Source organism: Mirounga leonina, unplaced genomic scaffold (genome assembly GCF_011800145.1).
Source record: "Mirounga leonina isolate KUSES-001 unplaced genomic scaffold, KU_Mleo_1.0 Mir_101664, whole genome shotgun sequence".
In the NCBI taxonomy this organism is placed as follows: Eukaryota; Metazoa; Chordata; class Mammalia; order Carnivora; family Phocidae; genus Mirounga; species Mirounga leonina.
In genome coordinates this window covers 11,015,957-11,035,722 of record NW_023270175.1, presented here as the reverse complement: position 1 = coordinate 11,035,722, position 19,766 = coordinate 11,015,957, and the positions used below count along the sequence as shown (strand labels likewise).

Here is a 19,766-nt window from a genome sequence, read left to right as displayed (position 1 = left end):
CCGCAGGGCCACAGGGTGCAGGGGAGCAGGGCCCCAGGGGCGCAGGGCCGCAGGGGAGCCGGGGCGCAGGAGCGCGCCCCCTGCAGGCAGCCGCGAGGAGGCGCCCGGGGCGCGGCGGCTGCGCGGGGACATTCTCAGCCCGCGTCTGCCGTCCAGCCTGGCACAGCCCGCGGCTGTCAGTCGTCACGAGGCCCTCGGCAGCCGTGTTGTGCCCCCCAGGGCGTGCCCAGCGCTCCTCCCGGCCAGGGACGCGTCCTCAGTCCCCCCGGTGCCCGGCGGTGACCTTCCCCTGTGCCACCCGCCCGCTGACAGCGAAGACCGCCGCACAGCCCCCGCGCGGGGAGCGGCCCCGACGAAGCTTCCCTGGGAAAAGCCAGCCTCCCAACGGAGGAGCCTGGCCTGTCGCTGCGAGAGCCGGCGGCCTTCCGCGCTAAGCACACATTCTGTGCCAAGCTGCCGCCCGTGCCCCCCGCAGATCCCGACTCACTTATTCCGTCCGCACTGCGGTGCTGTTCTTGACCCCATTTCACAGCCGAGTAAGCTGAGGCACCGAGAGCTTAGTTCCTTGCCCACGGTCTCGCAGCTGGAAGGAGGCCGAGTCATGCTCTTAAGAAAGCACTGTATCAAGCGCCTCTCCTCACGGCTGACGGCTGACGTCGGGTCAGTCCCCAAACAGGCCGATGGTTCCCAGACTGAAGCAGTCCCCTTCCCCAGCTCTCCACGGTCATTTTCCAGGCACCGCACTATCCTGTGCTGCTCCCTGGCCCTCTCTGAGTGGCGGGGCCTCTGCTTTCAGCGGCAGGGGCTTTATGTGGCTTGTCAGCTGCCTCAGTTTTCTCATCTGAGAAATGGTCGTCATAGCATTCGCATCATAAAGCTGCTGAAAGCACTGAATGAGAGAATCCATACACAATTAGAAGAGTGCTGGCCCCCAGTAAAACGCTCAAGAAATGACGATGGGTGAGCAGCAATAGACCAAGACCCTGGTACCCCTAAGGGCCTCCCATCCGCCTGAGAGAGAGAGGGAGGGAGGGAGAAGGAGACAGAGAGACAGAGACAGAGATGGAGGGAGAGAGGGACGGAAAGAAAAGACTCACTTGCTTTGAGAGCAGGTCAAAGAGGGTCACGCTCACTCTAGGGTTCTGACCGCTTTCAGTGACCATGCTGTCTTGGGAGCTGGGAACATCAGGCCCAGGCGCAGAAGTATGTCGGGTCTAATCAGCCCTAATAGGTCACGTGGGTGACAGCCGTTGGTACAGCTCTGATGGCAGTGTCCTCAGGTGCCCCGGTAACATGCCTGTTCCTCTCCCCTGGAGTGGCCTGAGTCATCTGGTGTGACAGTCGGTGTTCCGCACTGTCACCATCACAATCATACCCACCTCGTATTTACCATACGGAGGGCTCTGTGTCAGGGGCTGATGATCCAACGGGCACCGTGTGCTCCCGGGATGGTAGGGGCACCTCCTGTGGACTCAGATCTGTTTTGACACAGATCTGGGGAGGGAGGTGTCCCCAGCCCCTGGCTCTCCAGTTCTCTAGCATGGACAGCATAACAGTAGTACAGGATTTCCAAACCCCGGCTGTATCCAGGGGCAGGGCGAACAACAGATGCAAGACAGGAAAGGTCCCGTGCAATTTAGCCCTGCTGAGTTGTCCCCAGGTATCGAGAGGCTGGATCCAGCCCGAATCATTCATGCTGATGGGTAACCAAAGGAGCAGATCCCACGTGTCATTCCTTCCTTCTTTTTTTTTTTAAGATTTTATTTTATTTATTCATGAGAGACAGAGAGAGAGAGAGAGGCAGAGGGAGAAGCAGGTTCCCAAGGAGCAGGGAGCCCGATGCGGGGCTCGATCCCAGGACCCCGAGATCATGACCTGAGCCGAAGGCAGACGCTCAACCATCTGAGCCACCCAGGCGCCCCTCATTCCTTCCTTCTTTCCTTCGTTCACTCATTTCTCTCTCCAGTGGACATTCACTATGCGTTAGGGTCTGTGCTTGGTGTTAGGAACGTAAAGAGGAGCAAGACAGAGCCCCTAATGGAACAGACAAGGAAGCACGTGGCTACCATACCATGAAATAAACATTATAATGCAATCACTTGACGATGATTTCTTGAATACCTACTATGTGGCAGGCACTGCTCTAGGCACAGGGGCTACAACCATGAATAGAACAGACAAAATCACTGTGCTCCTGGAGCTGATATAAATAGACTACTTGAGCAGTTCAAAGAAGACAAGGGCAGAGAACCTGGGCGGGGAGTCTGGGCAAGGCTCGAGGAGGAGGACTTGTGATCTCAGCTGGGTCTTGAAGGACTGTGTCCTGGCCAAGGGCTGGGGAGGGGGGAGTAATAATACAACACAGTCTGGAAACCTGAAAGTGGACGGGCGGTGTGACTAGGGAATGGCAAGTGGCTTGGTTTGGGACCGCAGAGCATGCGCTGAAAAGAGTGGTAGAAATGTCTCTCCAGGTAAGGCACAGTCGGGTAAAATAGACCAAGGCCCAGCCGGGTCTCCGCGTTTTTCTGAGACCCAACCCTGGTGAGAGGCGAAGGGGTGCCAAACACCATCTGGCCATGTGCTTGTGGTATTCGGTTTGGGCTAAGCCTACCCCCAGGGCCCCATATTCCCAGCCTCCAGGCATGCAGCCTTACAGGGGGCTCAGTGTTCTTTGCTAAGAGCCTTCATTTAGAAGGAAGGTTAACGAAACTTGAATAAAATCAAATTTAACTCAAGAGCTTTAGGTTCCAGTGATTTTTTACAACAATAATTCTTAAATTGGCTAAAAAGAGAGAATAGGGGCGCCTGGGTGGCTCAGTCGGTTAAGCGTCTGCCTTCAGCTCAGGTCATGATCTCGGGGGGTGGGGGGTGTCCTGGGATGGAGCCCCGCATCAGGCTCCCTGCTTGGCGGGGAGTCTGCTTCTCCCTCTCCCTCTGCCCCTCCCCCCGCTCGTGCTCTCTCTCTCTCACTCTCTCTCTCAAATAAATAAAATCTTTAAAAAACAAAAAAAAATAATAAAAATAATAAAAAGAGAAAATAACCTATCCTCTAAAAATGGATTCTGTAAACCATGCTTTGGTTATTTCAATTTCTCTTCACTATTTGTCAAGTGGATTCTGTCTTTTGTTATTGAAACTAGCCGGCTTTCATATTTTAATATGTTTCATGACCCGCAATAAAAAGTTGGACAGGTTCACCTTGCCGTGCTCGTTGGAAACTCCCGTCAAGTCAGACAGCTCAGAGCGCATGCATTATCTTGCCTCGGCAAGCCTCAGTTTTGTTAGCTGTGAAATGGAATTAATTAGAATTCCTATCTCTCAGGCCTGTTGAGAGGATCAGGAGAGTTCATCTGCATCCTGTGAAGCGCTTAGCATGACATCGGGCACAGAAGAGGTCAAAATAGCCATGATCCTACCCTGATTCTGTAGTTTTTGAGAAGTCCCTGGTATTTGGTTTTATCAATTGTTTTATCACAAGAAACAGGCTTCACTTCATCCAATCTGTCTGGCTCTAGAAATTCTGAAAAGGGCCACAGCCCCTAGTAGGAGAACTAAGAAACGGTATTGTAACTCCAACAAGAAAAAGTTGATTTCCAGTCTTCCTGGTGGACAGACCAAGGCACTAACCCATGATGACCCAAGACACGCAGAGAAGCATGGGGCTGAAGTGGAATGACGATGTCGGTTGGCCAAGCTTTCAGCTTTCTATCCTAATTGGCAAACGGCATGCTTTTGCCTAGTGGCCCACGCACCTGCCTTTACCCCTTGACCTTCCCTTCTAAGATAAATCCACCTCAAGGCTCAATTTTTATAATAAATGCACTCCTGAGCTGTGAGCTTCATTGCAAAAGTGAAAAGAGATCTCTTGCTTTCAAAGGTCTTGGTGTGTTGCCTCTTTCCAGCAGCTTCTTTCCCTGGGGCGTGAGGGCCTAGGGCTGGGGAATCAGGCTGCGACCCCGTGGATTCCCTGAAATTCTCTAAGAGCAGAGGCAGCTCTGGTGATCACACAGTACCCAATGGGCCGGCAGTGAGTGGGGTCTGGGTGTGAGGCCGGAGGGATTTTTTTTTTTTTTTGTGACCTTTGCTCTGTTTCATAATCATTGTTGTAAAATGAGTGTTCTGAGTTAGAGCTCAGAATTATCACTATAAGCAGTGTCCCTATTCAGTCCAGTTCAAAAGTGCCCTTTTCTTTCTTTCTTTCTTTCTTTCTTTCTCTTTCTTTTCTTTCTTTCTTTCTTTCTTTCTTTCTTTCTTTCTTTCTTTCTTTCTTTCTTTCTTTCTTTCTTTCTTTCTTTCTTCTTTCTTTCAGATTTTATTTATTTATTTGACAGAGAGAGACACAGCGAGAGAGGGAACACAAGCAGGGGGAGTGGGAGAGGGAGAAGCAGGCTTCCGGCAGAGCAGGGCGCCGGATGCGGGGCTCGATCCCAGGACCCCGAGATCATGACCTGAGCTGAAGGCAGACACTTAACGACTGAGCCACCCAGGCGCCCCGTGATTCACTGTCTATAGTACCTGTGGCATTTTCTTGAGACTGCTTCAGAAAATCTGGAGGGCAGGGATAGAGCCCATGAATAAAATGAAAATAATGTAAAGCATTGTTCTAAGCACTTTACACATATTAACCCTTTTAATCTATTCCTATGAGGTAGGTGCTGGTGGTATCCACATATGCTAGATGGGGAAACTGAGGTGCAAAGCAGTTGAGTTGGATAGTTGTTCCATGAGAAAGTTTGGTGTTTGAAAACGAGACCTCTAGCTCAAGAGTCCCACGAGTGAGTCCCGAGTGGGAAAGTGGGGAACAGCGGGGAGATCGGGTGACAAGGAAGTCCCAGACTTGGGTGAGGCCTCTGCCCCGACGTACGGGGCTGGCCCCCAATTCCTTCCTCCAGCAGGAGTCAGTCCAGGTTTTGTGGAGGACATCAGCTTATATAATTTTGGAACCCTCTTTTAAAAAAACACAAGCATATCTTACTTTGGAACATTTTACAAGACCACATGACCAAATGGATACGTTGCTATGGTGCCTTCCAGGGCTAGGGAGGGGCCCGGGCAAGGGGTGGCTCTGAAACCCAAGCGTCATTAGCTTCGCCATGCACCTGCCTCTGGCCCGGAGACGTCTCTGCTCCTGGCTGAGCAGGGCACTGGAATCTCCTTTTGACGGAAGACTTTTCCTTTTCACTCCCCGACACGAGGCCCTGGGGAATCCATCCGTCCACCGCGAAGTACAGACTTCGCTCTCTGGTTCTGCCTTTCCAGCCACAACCATCTCCAATTGGGGAGTGAAAACGTTAGAGTCGGTGAAATGGGTCATGTGATCACATTTGGCACGTTCTCTTAAATCTCAAGAGTGCTACATTTCCTGCCTGCCTTGCAAAAGTTGCCCAAGGAAATGAAAACCCAGGATGAATGTTCACCATCAAAAGCAGACCTCTCTTCCCGTGTCCCCTTCATTGACAGTCATGAAAAAGGCATGGATTCATAGACTCTTTTAATTTAACTCAGTTTTGTATCTGAAGAGGGTCCAGTAAAAACAACCATTCAATCTGTCACTTGAACATTGTTTATATTTGTTGCCAGGATACCAAAGGCTCTGTTAAGCCTTTGGCTAAGAAGAGCACCATGCATCTGAACTTGTTCACCTGCACATAAAGCAAATAATGGCTGAAATGATGGGAAAGCTCCTCCAAACATTTTAAGTGGAACACAAGGCATTTTTTTTGTGTCCAGAAATTGCCACATCCAGTATTTGTTGTTCAAATAAATCTCCATCTGCATACCGAAGTGCACATTATACATAATAAGATCGGGCTTTGAAAAGACAGATGTTAATTATTTGGAGGTAAATCAGGTCACCTTTGACCCAAACTCCGAGCTGTAATTTTGTTGCTCAGCTTCTTGGTCCCGAAATTAATGTAAATCTTTACATTTGTAATTTCACTTGCCAACGCCAACCCACCCACACAGTCTGCAAATGACTGCTCTGAGTCAGAGACTATTCACTTACAACTGTGTTCGATATTTAAAAATGTTCTCTGGAAGGATTAAATCACCTAATCCTAGTCTTTTCACCGATTCGGCTTTATGTAAAAACGATGGAGCCTGAGGACATCTAAAACTGGAGAGGACTTTACAGGAGAAACCAAAGCTCTGATGCGAGATGTGGCTTGCCCCCCGGTCGCTCAGCAACCAAAGCTAAAACGCGAAAGGAGAGTACTGGTTTGGGCTTTTAATAAAGGGTCGCGCTTAGAAATAAATCCTTGCTCCGAGTCCAGAAGCTACCCCTTCCACAACGCCCCTGTCTCCGACAGCATCTGTGAGTCCTGGTAGACCCCACAGTCTGACACCAGTCTGAAAGAATCATTCCATTTTGAAGCCAAGCAGTCAGAATATGATTCCGATAAAAACAAATCAGCTGCTATTACCATATGCGTCAATTTTGGAGGGGAGAGATTTACCAGAAACTGTTCATAATGGTTACTTTTGAGGAGGGGCACAGGGGATGGGAGAGGGAAGACAAGAGATTTGCCTTTCGTCTTGTGTCTCTCCTTTACTCTTTGATTTTGATTACCATGTACAGATATTAATGGTGTTAAAAATCGAAAACAACAACAACAACAACCCCAACAAATTAGAGATACTATATTTGCAAACTTCACAGGAGAAATGAAATTCATCCCAGTAACCCTGACACTTGAAAATCTGTTACCTGGTACCGCAGTACTTTTAAAACATTTCTACCAAAGTATCCGCAGTGGCAGAGGAGGCTGAATAGGTTTTCCCCAGGGGTCTGGGGACAGTGCCAGCAATCAATGGTCCTCGGTACGCAAGAACTCTCTTCGTTCGCAGCTTATGTTTTTTAAAATGCATTCAGATTGTGCAAGAGACTCTCTAACATATCTGCATCTCTTTTAATACCAAAATAATGGCTTAAATGACTTACCATCCACGAAAACTGCCCCTGTGGGGAGACCCCTGGTTTCTTTCTCCAGCGGTCCGGAGCACCCGCCGCACGCTGCCTCCAGTGACCGAGTGAAGAGGCCCCTGGAATGAGAAGCGCGGCTGTGCGAGAGCTGACCTGTATTCTGGCTCTCTCACCTGGAATCAGGCTTCACGGATTCTGTTATGCATTGAATAGTAACAAAACAACGGCATAAATTAGGGTGTTGCTAAGATTGTGTACCATCAATGTTCACATGAACATAATGGACATAATGAATTCTATAGCACTATCCTGCACAGCTTGGAGAGATTAAAACCACTTTGTTTTTAAATTAAATTTCAAAAATCATTGAACAACAAGAATAGAAAGAACAACAACAAAAACCCCTCATCCATGTCAGCCACCCAGTTGTAGGCTACACCATTTCTTGCTTTCTGATCATTAATGCCTGGTCCCAGGTTTATTTTAATAGCTACCGGATCAGTGAGTCCACATCTATCGTAATAACCATAAAGAGGGTGGGGATTCCCTTGTATTGCGGTTTGCGGCCCTAAGCAGAGAGCCCCTTACCCTCTTCCAGGATCAAATCTATAGCTGAAAAAGACCTAAGCTGAAATTTATTTTATATAAATTCTACATAATATAATGTGTCTAATCTGTTGCAGAAAAAGAAAAGTAGGCTTGAATTCATTCTTTTTTTTTTTTTAATTGAAGTGTAGTCGGCATACAATGTTATATTAGTTTCAGGGGAACAACAGAGTGATTCGACAATGCTGTACATTACAAGGTAAGTGTAGTCTCCGTCTGCCGCCATACAATGTTACTACGATATTATTGACGGTATTCCCTATGGATTTCATCACTGTGACTTATTTTAAAACTGGAAGTCAGTATCTCTTAATCCTTTCCGCCTACTTTTGCCCATCCCCCCGACCCTACTCCCCTCTGGCGACCACCGTTCTCTGTATTTGAGACTGTGTATGTGTGTGTGTGTGTGTGTGTTCGTTGGCCTGTTGTTTTGTTTTTTACATTCTACATATAAATGAAATCATATGGTATTTGGCTTTCTCTGACTTCTCCAATATAGCATAGTACCCTCCGGGTCCACCCATGTTGTCACAAATAGCAAGATCTCATTCTTTTTCATGGCTGAGTAATATTCCATTGTATGTATATATTACATCTTTATCCATTCATCTATCCATTGGCACTTAGGTTACTTCCATATCTTGACCATTGTAAATAATGCTGCAATGAACAGGAGTGCATATATGTTTTTGAATCGGTGTTTTCACGTTCTTTGGGTAAATAGCCAGCAGCAGAATTACTGGATCACATGGTATTTCTATTTTTAAGTTTTTGAGAAACTTCCGTAGTGGCTGCACTGATTTACGTTCCCACCAACCTACACGAGGCTTCTCTTTTCTCCACATCCTCGCCAACACTTGTTTTCTCTTGTCTTTTTGATAATAGCCATTCTAACAGGTGTGAGGTGATACCTCATTGTGGTTTTTTAATTTGCATTTCCCTGATGATGAGTGATGTTGAGTAGCTTTGCATGTATCCGACAGCTGAATTCATTCGTAAGTAGTGCTCTGCTTAGGCAAATCTTCATTGAACAAAATGGAGCCTAATTATGAAAAATTCACATTGGAGTGCTTACTTACTAGATGCCAGATGCCATGCTTGTTCTAATGCTTTATGTTACTTAATCCTCACTCACAACACCCCTAGGAAATATGGTTAGCTCTATTATATCCCCATTTTATGAATGAGGGAACTGAGACTTGGGAGATGAAGTGACTTGCCCAAGGTCATACAGCTAAGTACACAAGAGCCAGGAGCGAAATTGAAGTATTTCTCTCTTTTTTTAATTTAATGTATGTATGTATGTGTGTATGTAAGCTCTGCACCCAAGGTGAGGCTTGAACTCACAGCTCTGAGATCAAGAGTCCCATGCTCTATGAAGTGAGCCAGGTTGGTGCCCCCCAAATCCAAGTATTTCTGATTCTGGAGCCCCGAAAACTTCACTGCCTCCTAACAATGATCATAGTTAGCACTTAGAGTGGTTATTACGTATGTTCTATGGTGGATGCTTTGCATAAATTATTTAATCCCCGCAACAACCTTCTGAGGCACTATTATCCTCATTTTACAGATGAAGAAAACCAAGGCTTAGAGAAATCGAGTAACTTGCCTAATAGCACAACTGAACAGCACAATCCAGGCTTCTCTGATACCACGAGTTTTCAGGTTTCTAAAAACTTTGAGATATCGGGGCGCCTGGGTGGCTCAGTTGGCTGGGCAACTGCCTTCGGCTCAGGTCATGATCCCGGTGTCCTGAGATCGAGCCCCGCATCGGGCTCCCTGCTCAGCGGGCAGCCTGCTTCTCCCTCTCCCTCTGCCTCTCCCCCTGCTCGTGTGCTCTAATAAACTCTTTAAAAAAACAAAACAAAAACCCCAAAAGAACTTTGAGATATCTTTAACATATAAAAGTGGTATATATTTCAGGTGTACGACTTGAAGTTTCGATATATGTATACATTGGGAAGTGTTCTGAACTAAGCCATACTTCGATCTTGATTTTTGGCCAGGGGGCATGCACCAAGCGCCTCCCCTGGGCATTACTCCCCAGCCCGAAGACCCCGGCCGGGAGCCGCACTTGACCGTGCCGGGTGCGCATTCTTGCTCAGGAATGGGGTTCGCCTGTGCACATGGCTCCCCCATCACTTTCTACTTTCAATGTTGCCGTTTGACAGCCGTGGGGCTTTACTCTTCATACAAATCTTGGGTTACAGGCAAAATCCACTGATTTCCGAGGTCTAGCCAGGAGCTACAGAAACGAAACCTTTTTTTTTAAAAAAGAGATTTGAGAGCGAGAGAGCGCGCATGTGAGAGAGCATGAGCATGAGCATGAGCAGGGGTGCAGGGCGAGGGGCAGAGGGAGAAGCAGACCTCCCCTTGAGCAGGGAGCCGATGCAGGGCTCGATCCCAGGACCCTGGGATCATGACCCTGCCGAAGGCAGACGCTTAACGACTGAGCCACCTGGGTGCCCCTAAACCATTTCTCATGTAGATTCCAAGTAAGGGCTTATCCAAAAGAAACATACATGTCCTCCATTGACTGGGCTTATTATTAGCATGTCTGACAGAATGCAGCAGATGCCACATTTACCATTTTTGTGAAAGTTTTGAGGTGGGGGCAGTTGTCTCGTTCTCTGTAATCTTGACCGGCGCTGCGATCTCAGCCCTGTGTTAACTGAGCCAGCTTTAATCCTCCGCTTTGAATGGGATTAAAATAAAATGGCTTGGGCCAGGTCAAGGTGGATGAGGGAAGGCAACTGGATGAAAACTTGCCATTACCTTATATTTTAAGGTTTATCCTGTTTATTTTTTTTGAAGATTTTATTTATTCGACAGATAGAGAGCACAAGTAAGCGGAGCGGCAGACAGAGGGAGAAGCAGGCTCCCCACTGAGCAGGGAGCCGGACATGGGGTTCGATCCCAGGACCCCGGGATCATGACCTGAGCCAAAGGCAGCTGCTTAACCGACTGAGCCACCCAACCGCCCCAAGGTTTTTCTTGTTTAGATGAAATTCACACAACGGCCATTTTAAAGTGGACAATTCAGTTTATATTTCTTGATTAATAACCACAGGATGAGGAAAGGTGGGTACGTGGTCCTTTTCTTCGGAGAAAGCTCATTCAGTTATGATCATCCACAGGCAATGGACCCGTAGTTTTGGATACACAGGGCCTGAATTCTGCTACTGTGTTGGGAATATGGATGGGTCACACAACCAAGGTATTCTTTGAGAAGTGAAGGGCTAGAGACTGGGTTTGAAAAGAAAGCTTTCCATCTCAGGAAATACTGTAGCATTTACTCAACATGGAGCATCTACTCAAATGTAGCACTCACTAAAGCATGCAAATTAAGTCACAGACAAAAACATATTTCAGGTATTTTTTATTTCTTCAAATTTATCAGGAGTGACTGAAATAAAAAATATAATTGAGTCCCGTCATCATGGAAATGGCTTTAAGAGAAAACTGGTCAGATGAATATTATTGCTTCCCGTTTTCAACCAGTGGAATAGTTGCCATTGATAAATAGCCAACAGTCTGTCAAGAATGCTCAAGATATGTTATATAATACGACATGCCTGTTCACAGTGGGGGAAAGCCTGGGAAATAACTTATGTGAACTTCTTGATTTCATCATACAAGACCAGCACAAAAGCACCACCCATGCCTCGGAGAACATTGGACCACGCCCCCTTGAAAAACGCCTTGCCTCCTTCATCCCGAGCGATCTTCCTCCAGCAGTCTATTGTGCCCGTGTACATGATATCGGCTGCAAAGAGTAAAGACACAGAGTTGGGGACTAAAGGCTGATGAAAGCCCTCCCCAGACTTACTAGACAAAACCGGAGCCTCGCCTCTAAGAGCAGATGGCAGTTCCGGGAAACCCGACATTTACACATTCACGTGGGCGGCACTGAAATATTAACGCCTGAGCAGAGAACAGGGCTATGGAGCCTACTCATTGGTCTTAACCTCTAATACCGTTTAAGCACCCTCATTCATAGGCATCCAGAGGGCCTGCTCAAAGGCAGGCACCATCAACCCCAGCCCGCCACCAGAACAGACTGCAGCTTTAAAGCCAGGCATCGCTGGCCTGTGGCCCCAGCTTGTCCCGGGCCCGACAGTCTTTTTATCTTTAGCTCAAGGGGAAACTTACTTCCTTTGCGCCCTGACTGCATCATCATTCGGCGGCGAACAGTGTCAAACGGGTAGGAAGTCAGCCCGGCAACCGCTGTGACGGATTGTGCGATCATCCAGCTGATGAAGATGTGAGTATTCTTGGGATCTGGAAGCATTCCTGAGAACAGCAAAGAGACACTTTTACTAGAAAGCAGAGTTTTAGCGGTCTGTTGTCTCCTACACCCCCGCCCCCGCAACATCTCATCCGTACATGAAGTTTGCACGGGATGACAGTAGCTTCCTATAGCAATTACAGAAAATCTCTGGCTCAGTAAGATTCGGACGGCATTAATGATCTCTCAGATGAAAGGTACACAGCTTCAAAGCACAGAGCGGACTTACCCTTTGCGGTGTCATAGATACCGAAGTAGGCAGCTCGGTAGATGATAATGCCCTGCACAGACACATTAAAGCCTTGGTACAGGCCCTTAATCCCATCAGATTTGTAGATCTTAACCAGGCAGTCACCGAGGCCTCTGAATTCCCTTTCAGCTCCAGCTTTGCCCACATCGGCTGCTAGCCGGGTACGGGCAAAATCAAGAGGATACACAAAACACAAGGACGTGGCCCCAGCGGCACCACCTGACGCCAGATTCCCAGCAAAGTAGCGCCAAAACTGGGTTCTCTTGTCCACACCACCCAGGAAGATCTGCTTGTATTTATCTTTGAAGGCGAAGTTGAGAGCCTGGGTCGGGAAGTATCTGATGACATTGGCCAGGTTACCGCGCCAGAAGGACAGGACTCCCTGCTCCTTGGGGATGCGAACCACACAGTCTATAATGCCCTTGTATTGCTTATCTGCGGTGATTTGCTTGCTCGCATGCTGCACCTGACAGACAAGGAGGAGGCCAAGAGGGAGAGAGTTACAACCACGGAGAAGGGAGAAAGGAAGCGAATATGATCCCCTGAATCTCTGGCGGGGCTTTAAGGTTAGCTACTTCCCGCATCTAGTCTTCTAGTTCATACAGGATGGACCCTTCCGACCCTCTGAGGCCGTCACCGTGGGAGAAGTGCTCTGCACCCCCAGAAGGCATTGAGCCTCCACCCCTTTGGGTGGGGAGGGGGCACCCTCGGTTGGACCCGTGACCTTTAGACCTGGGAGAAAGGTCATTACCTCAGACCCAGGTTCTGAGGCATCTGGGCCTGTCCCACGTAGGGCGCGGTCACCTTGGTGACCGTGGCCTACGCCTCGGGTCTCCGGAGCCGCCTCCCTCCCGCTCCGCCCCTGCTCGTCTCCTAGAGGTGACCCGCCGGGCCAGCAGCCCTCCGCCCGTCCGGGCGCGCCCCCTAGAGCCGGAGCGGGAGAGCGCGGCGGGGACGCGGCGGCGGGGACGCGCGGCGGCTGCGCGGGGGCGGACGCAGCAGGCGCACGCGCTTCCCGGCGCCGGCTTCCGGCCCGGCGAGCGGAGGGAGCGTCCGCCCGCTGCGCGGCCCCTCGACCTGCCGCGTGGCCTCCGCAAGCCCGTGAGGTTATCTCCTTGCCGCGACCTTGAGGCCTTCGGCACGGCCAGGTGTCCCTCCCTCCAGCGCCGGCTTCCAGGCTTCGCCCTCGCCCTCCAGGCCCCGGGGAGACGGCCGCTGCCGGGCTGCCCCTCCGAGCTCGCTGCCTCCCCCCACCCCCCCCACCCCCGCCCCGGGGATGCCAAGGCCCTGGCCCGCCTCGCCTCCCTCCGCCCCGACCCCTTCCTAGCTCTAGAACTCCAGGTCACCAAAGCAGCTCCCTCGAGCTGGCCTATTGGTCCGCCTCCGCGGCCACCCCTGCCCGCACGGGGCCGCTTCCCCCGACAGGGCTGGGGAGCTGTACCCCCTCCAGCCAGGCTTTCTGCGCGCCCCCTCCCCCACTTCCTGGGCCCGACTCCCCCATCCCCGCAGGTACCTGCAGCAGCAGCTTGACCCGCTCGATGGGCGCTACCGCCGTCTTGGAGATGGCCGCGGCCACTCCACCCGCCAGGAAGTCCTTGGCGAAGGACACAGCGGCATCTGTCATGTTGAAAGGAATGAGACGGGCGACTGCGGGACTGCGGGAGGAACGGGCCGGGACTCCGGGACTCTGGGGCGGAGCGAAACAAATGGCCGGTTTATATAGGGCGAGCCGGTGCCCGGGCGGCCGGCGTCGGGGGCGGGCCTGGGCGGGCCTGGGCGGGCGCCGAACCCCGGCGCGCGGGCCGGCGGGGCGGCTGAGTGGCTCGGCGCGCGGGGGGCGGAGCCGCGGAGTCGGAGTCGGGCCCGGGGCCAACCCTCCCCGCCGCGCCGCTCGCGCGCCGCACCTGACCCGGCGCCGAGGACCCGGCGGCCCCAGGGAATACCCGGGGCCGGGCCGCTGGACCCTGGGAGAGGCCTGCGGGTGGGGAGGGCGGGTGAGGTCACGGTGTGCCTGGATAGAAGCCTCTGCAGTATTTAAGGGGACGCCCCCCCCAAATCTCGGAAGCTAAGATAAATAATATTTTAAAAGAAAATAACGTGGGCAAACGACGGCCGGTCGCTCGTTTCTGCAAATAAAGTTGAATTGGAGCCCCAGGGTTGGGATTAGGGTGAGGCAGATGAGGCAGGGTCCTGCGAGTGCGGGGTGCGGTCTTGTCTTTATTTTAAAATGTTGATTAATCTGTTCATCATGGATTTGGGCCTTACTTTTTTTTTTTTTTTAAAGATTTTATTTATTTGACAGAGAGAGAGAGACACAGCGAGAGAGGGAACACCAGCAGGGGGAGTGGGAGAGGGAGAAGCAAACTCCCCGCTGAGCAGGGAGCCCCATGCGGGGCTCGATCTCAGGACCCCGGGATCATGACCTGAGCCGAAGGCAGACGCCTAACGACTGAGCCACCCAGGCGCCCCTTGGCCTTATTTTTGACTTTTTAGAAATGGTGCACTAAAAATCATTTGATTTGATTTGATTGCTGAGTTGTTTGGTGCCCCTTAAATTTTGTGCTAGGGCAGGAGCCTCATTCTTTTCACCCGAGACCTGGCACTGCTCTGGAGCTTCCCCGGTGAAGCCAGAGGAAACTGGGGGAACAGCAGAGTTGGGACACTGTCAGCGTGCCCCAGACTCTGGTTTGCAAAAACGATTTAACAAAGACCTTGCCGGGAATTGGCAGAGGAGAGGCCAAAGGACTGGGCTGGGGGTGGAGGCATTATTTTAGCCAGAAGCCAAATAAAGAGGTCGTACCAGGAAGGTTAAGAGGCTGTGTGAACTAGGTTGGCATTTAGCTCCTTGGACGCCAAGTAAAGTGCTCTTGGATTGAGTAGATTCCTGAACTCCAGAAGCTTTTAGAGGAATCAATAGAATTTGATTGACAGCTATTGTGTTAATGGACAAGTGCTTACTGAGCCCCTTAATCCCTGCAGTGGGTAAGCATTTGCCAGACAAGTCCTTAAAAACCTACTTGCTAGCTTGAGTGCACTCTTAGGTTCCGAACAGTAGCGGAGAGTGTAATCACATATCATATGTCTAAGTAATCACAACAATGTTTATAAAAATGATACTGTTGTAAACTGCAACCGCTGCCGATCCGGAGGTCGCCCGGCACATCGAAGACACACGGTGTGTATCCCTCACTTTCCTTTCCTGCCCTCTCCCACCTTCTCCAGATCTGCCCATTGAAGGGCCCAATTCTAGGGTTCCTCCAGCGTCGTGAGGTCCTTCATTTAATTATGCTTTGCAATTTGTGAGTCTTCCCGGGAACCCCGGCAACCTGAAGTGATGAGCACACACGGAGAGTGGTCAAAGAAGAGCAGTCTGGAACCCAGCTTTGTTGATCCTGGCTGAGACCCTTGACTTATGTTAATGAGAAGCCGCTCCCTTTCTCATGAGTTGATTATAACGGTGATGCAGCCGGATACAGAAACGACCTTGCTGTAGAGTTTCAGTGATGAAGTATGTTCTCTGGAAGAGATAGTCCCTCCTCTTACCTTTACGGGTGAGAGAATTAACAGCGAAACCAAAAATCTGCAGAGCATTTTATTGAGATGGAGGTGGTTTTTAGAATGCATTTCAAAGTAGAATTCAAAACCTTTCCAGTTTGAACTCTTGATGTTCTGGTTAATGCATTTTTATTGAAATGTTAATTACTCTATGATACCCCTTGCCTTCACTTAGGTACCCCTTTTCTGTCTTTCACTGGCCACCTCTGCTACTCCCTTTGAGCATGATGTCCCTGCTGCTTTCTATTCCAAAACTCTTGGTGTTTCAAGCACTTTCACATGTACTGTTCTGTCAGATTTCCATCTCACCGCAAAAAGATGATCAAATAATGACGTAGAGTTTGTCCCGTCTCAGTCTTTGGGTGCTTAAGTGTAGTTTTATTGAAGATGAAATACAAAAGCAACTCCATGCCATGATTTGGTATTTGCTAAATCCACTGGGGGCGGGAGCTTTCTTAGTTGCTTATGAACAGGCATGCTTCAAGGAGTCAGATAGATGTAAAGTGTCAAGGTCATAAAAGACAAAGAAAGACTGAAGAACTGTCACAAATTAAAGGAGAGTAAGGAGAATGACAGCTTAATGCAATGTGTGATCCTGGACTGGACCCTGGACCAGAAAAAGGAAATTGATGGTACTCTTGGTGAAATTTGAGTATCTGTAGATTCGTTACCAGTAGTCCACCAATACTGTTCTTAGTTACAATGGTTATGTAAGATGGTAACATCTGGAGAAGTTGAGTGAAGGAAATTTAGAAATTCTTTTTTAAAAAAAGATTTTGTTTATTTGACAGAGAGCGAGCAGCAAGAGGCAGAGGGAGAGGGAGAAGCAGACTCCCCACTGAGCAGGGAGCCCAACGTGGGGCTTGATCCCAGAATCCTGGGATCATGACCTGAGCCAAAGGAATCCTCTTAACCGACTGAGCCACCCAGGTGCCCCTAGGAATTCTTTATACTTTGTGTGTGTGTGTGTGCAAAATTTTTGTGTCTGAAAGTTAAAAAAAATAAAAATAAAAAAAGAGAAGAAGAAACCAGGGACAAGAGCCCAGGAAAAATAGAGACTAATATTAATGATGATAATGATGATGTTGGTGGTGATATATGGCTGGTCAATTCATTAAAAACAAATTCCTTCAGTGAAGCATTAGTGGGGGCTCTGTGTTAGTAACTACTGTGTTTCTGGAAGCTTTTTAGAATACATGTATAATTAAGAAAGAGGAACTAAAGCTAAGGTAGTGCCTAGTAATTCTCAAGAAAAAACTAGGAGGAAGGTCAGAAATGATACTTGGGCCTCAGTTATCTATGTACCAACACACCCAGAATATAGGTAATAAAGTGAATGTAAAATGTTAATACAAGCAAGAAAATGCAATTTTATAGGTATGGTGCAAACTTGGTAGAGTAGGACTTCTGTCTGGAAAAGGAAGGGGAAACCTGTTTCAGAGAAGGACAGCAGTGTAGTAACAATATATCAAGAAGGTATAACCAGTAATTAATTGGCTGGAGGGGGGAAAGCATTCAGTGAAAATGAAAGGGAGAAATGAAAGTGATCATGGTCGTGGAGGTATAGAAGGAACTGCCTGGTTAGATAACAGCTGTGAATAATACTTCATAAGACCACCACATAGGCGAGAGATGGTGATCAGAGGCATAAACCATCCGAATACCTGCTGTAAGTCTCATTATTCTGATAGCAACGCATTGGATACATTCTTTTTTTTTTTTTTAAGATTTTATTTATTTATTTATTTGAGAGAGAGAGAGAGAGAGAGAGAAACAGCATGAGAAGGGAGAGGGTCAGAGGGAGAAGCAGGCTCCCCGCCGAGCCGGGAGCCCGACGTGGGACTCGATCCCAGGACTCCGGGACCATGACCTGAGCCGAAGGCAGTCGCTCAACCGACTGAGCCACCCAGGCGCCCCACATTGGATACATTCTTAACTCTCTTGTTGATAATTGCAGTTCTCAGAAGACTAAAGACGCAGTGAGGTAAATTGCTAAACTGGGCTTAATCCTGACAATAAATAAGAAAGATCTGGTTAGCAAAGTGAAAGTGACAAGAATCTTGGGGACACTGACCATGCCATTTGGATCTGTTAAGCAGAAGAATTCTGGGCATGGTCAGAGAGGTTAAGAAATGTGTGTGTGTGTTGGCGGGGGGGGGGGGGGGGGTGCGGGTAGAATTCAAAAAGATCAGAGAAAAGATAAATAGATGCCCTGGCCAAATACCGAAAGAGAAAGATAGCTCAAGAGGGCAACAGGTTCCAAAGATAAAATTCAAACCTGTACAATTTAGAAAAATTCCAATGAGAAATTACAAAGGGAGAGATAAATGTAAGTGTCCTTACAGATTATTCTCTGAAGAGCTCAGATTTTAAAAGTACATATATAGATGACAGGAGGGCTGGACTTCCAAGGACAAAGACCAAAGAGTATCACAAACCTCTAGGAACTGAGTCAGAAGGGCTAAAGTCCAGAATAAACCCAGGCTTATAAAATGGGATGGACCACAATAAAGGGTTCTAATGTTATATTTATTGCAGGACAATTAAGGATGAGGTATTAGAGCTTAACGGTAGTGTGTGTGATAAAGAACTGAGGGTCTTCGTTGACTGGGAGTTGGCAATGCCAAAAACTGCTGATGAGTATTGAATTGGGCCAAGAGGATGGTGGTGAACAGATCAGGGCCTCTGCTGGCCGGCCCAGAGAGATTCATGCTCACTTCTGGATGCCATGTTTTAGAGGACATCAACAAACTAACATATTCAAAGAAGGCATTAGGAAAGTGAAGTGCCTGTAAATTGTGTCGTATGAGAAATGGCTGAATATTCAAATGAGAGATACTGGGAAAGAGCTTTGCGTCAAGGAGGGACATCATAACTGTGTTCGTGGGGTGCCTGGCTGGCTCAGTGGGAGGAGCATGCAAGTCTTGATCTCGGGGTCATGAGTTCGAGCCCCATGTTGGGTGTAGAGATTACTTGAATAAATAAATAAACTTAAAAAAAATAACTGTGTTCATAATTGAAGGACTGTCAGGGAGAAGACGATTAGACATTCTGTGTGGACAGTCAACACCAGCTGGTATCATGAAGGTAAACTTTAGCTGAACAAGAGATGACTTTCTAAAATATGAGCTACTTAAAGGTGGAATGGTTTGCTTTATGATGTGGGGAACTTCTCACCGCTGGAGATGTTAAGAGTTGAGGCAGAATGACCCCTTGTTAGGGACACTGTAGAGGAGATTGTTGTGTCGATTGGGAAGAGTTCTGCACCCTTCTGATTCTAAGATTCTATGTATCTTATTCTTATTCATGTACCTATCTATGTATCTTATGTATCCTTTGTCTCTCTATAAGTTTGAATGGCTTTGAGCATCTGAGTTTGGGAATCTGGGACAAAATAGGAAGAGGGAGGTAATTTAGCCCAGTGGTCAAGAGGGTGGGCTCTGGAGACACACTGCTAGAGTTCCAGCACTGGTTCTACCACTTGCTGTCAGGCCTTGGGTAAGTTGCTTAAACCCTCCAAACTTATAATTTCTTCTGGCGTAAAATAGTAATGATAATAGTACCTATATCTCGAAGTGTTACAGGATTTCTTTTCCTTCGGTGCCCGCAGTTCTTGGTCACACCGCTTCGAAGAATGAAGAGGTAGACCAGATGAAGAGCGGTGGGCAGCAAAGCAATGTTTATTAAGCGATAGTACAAAGCTCCCAAAGAGGGAGGGGACCCGAGAGGGTTACCACGGGAGTTTCTAAGTCTAGGGTTTTTTATGGCTTGCTGGTGGGTTGTTTTAATCTGATTAACCCTCATGCGCCTGTCACCCAGCCAGGTTTTTGTCGTCTTTATAGGGCCGGGCCCTTTGTCCCTACCTGCCTTTCTTCCAACTCTCCTTCATTGGAAGGAAGTAGGGACAATTAAATGAGATAATGTATGCATAAACAGTCTGGTACATAGTGAGCATTCAGTACACGTTAGATTTTATTAAAACACTGGGGGCCTGGCTGGCTTAGTCGGTAGAGCCTGTGATTCTTGATCTCTGGTTTGGGAGTTCAAGCCCCACAATGGGCATAGAGCTCACATTAAAAAAAATAAATAAAAGGTTAAAAAAAATACTAAGAAAAATACTAACTTAAGTTGACCAACTCTGA

At 48.5% G+C, this 19,766-nt stretch overlaps 1 protein-coding gene across 1 annotated transcript; it reads right to left on the bottom strand.

Moving 5' to 3' along the window:
• Nucleotides 1–10,893: 10,893 nt before the first annotated feature.
• Nucleotides 10,894–13,771, bottom strand: SLC25A5 (solute carrier family 25 member 5). Its single transcript, XM_035007828.1, has 4 exons — nucleotides 13,583–13,771; nucleotides 12,049–12,535; nucleotides 11,684–11,824; nucleotides 10,894–11,297 (listed from the first exon to the last, which is right to left on the bottom strand). The coding sequence occupies exons 1-4, from the start codon at nucleotides 13,691–13,693 to the stop codon at nucleotides 11,140–11,142; spliced, it is 897 nt and encodes a 298-aa protein (XP_034863719.1). The 5' UTR covers nucleotides 13,694–13,771; the 3' UTR covers nucleotides 10,894–11,139.
• Between the last annotated feature and the right edge of the window lie 5,995 nt (nucleotides 13,772–19,766).

Excerpts from the sequence above, each read along its gene's own strand:
- SLC25A5 (XM_035007828.1), bottom strand. The coding sequence starts at position 13,693 with ATGACAGATGCCGCTGTGTCCTTCGCCAAGGACTTCCTGGCGGGTGGA. Across the intron at positions 12,536-13,582 it reads GGGTCAAGCTGCTGCTGCAG|GTGCAGCATGCGAGCAAGCA; the intron begins GTACCTGCGGGG and ends CTTGTCTGTCAG. Across the intron at positions 11,825-12,048 it reads TATCTATGACACCGCAAAGG|GAATGCTTCCAGATCCCAAG; the intron begins GTAAGTCCGCTC and ends TGCTGTTCTCAG.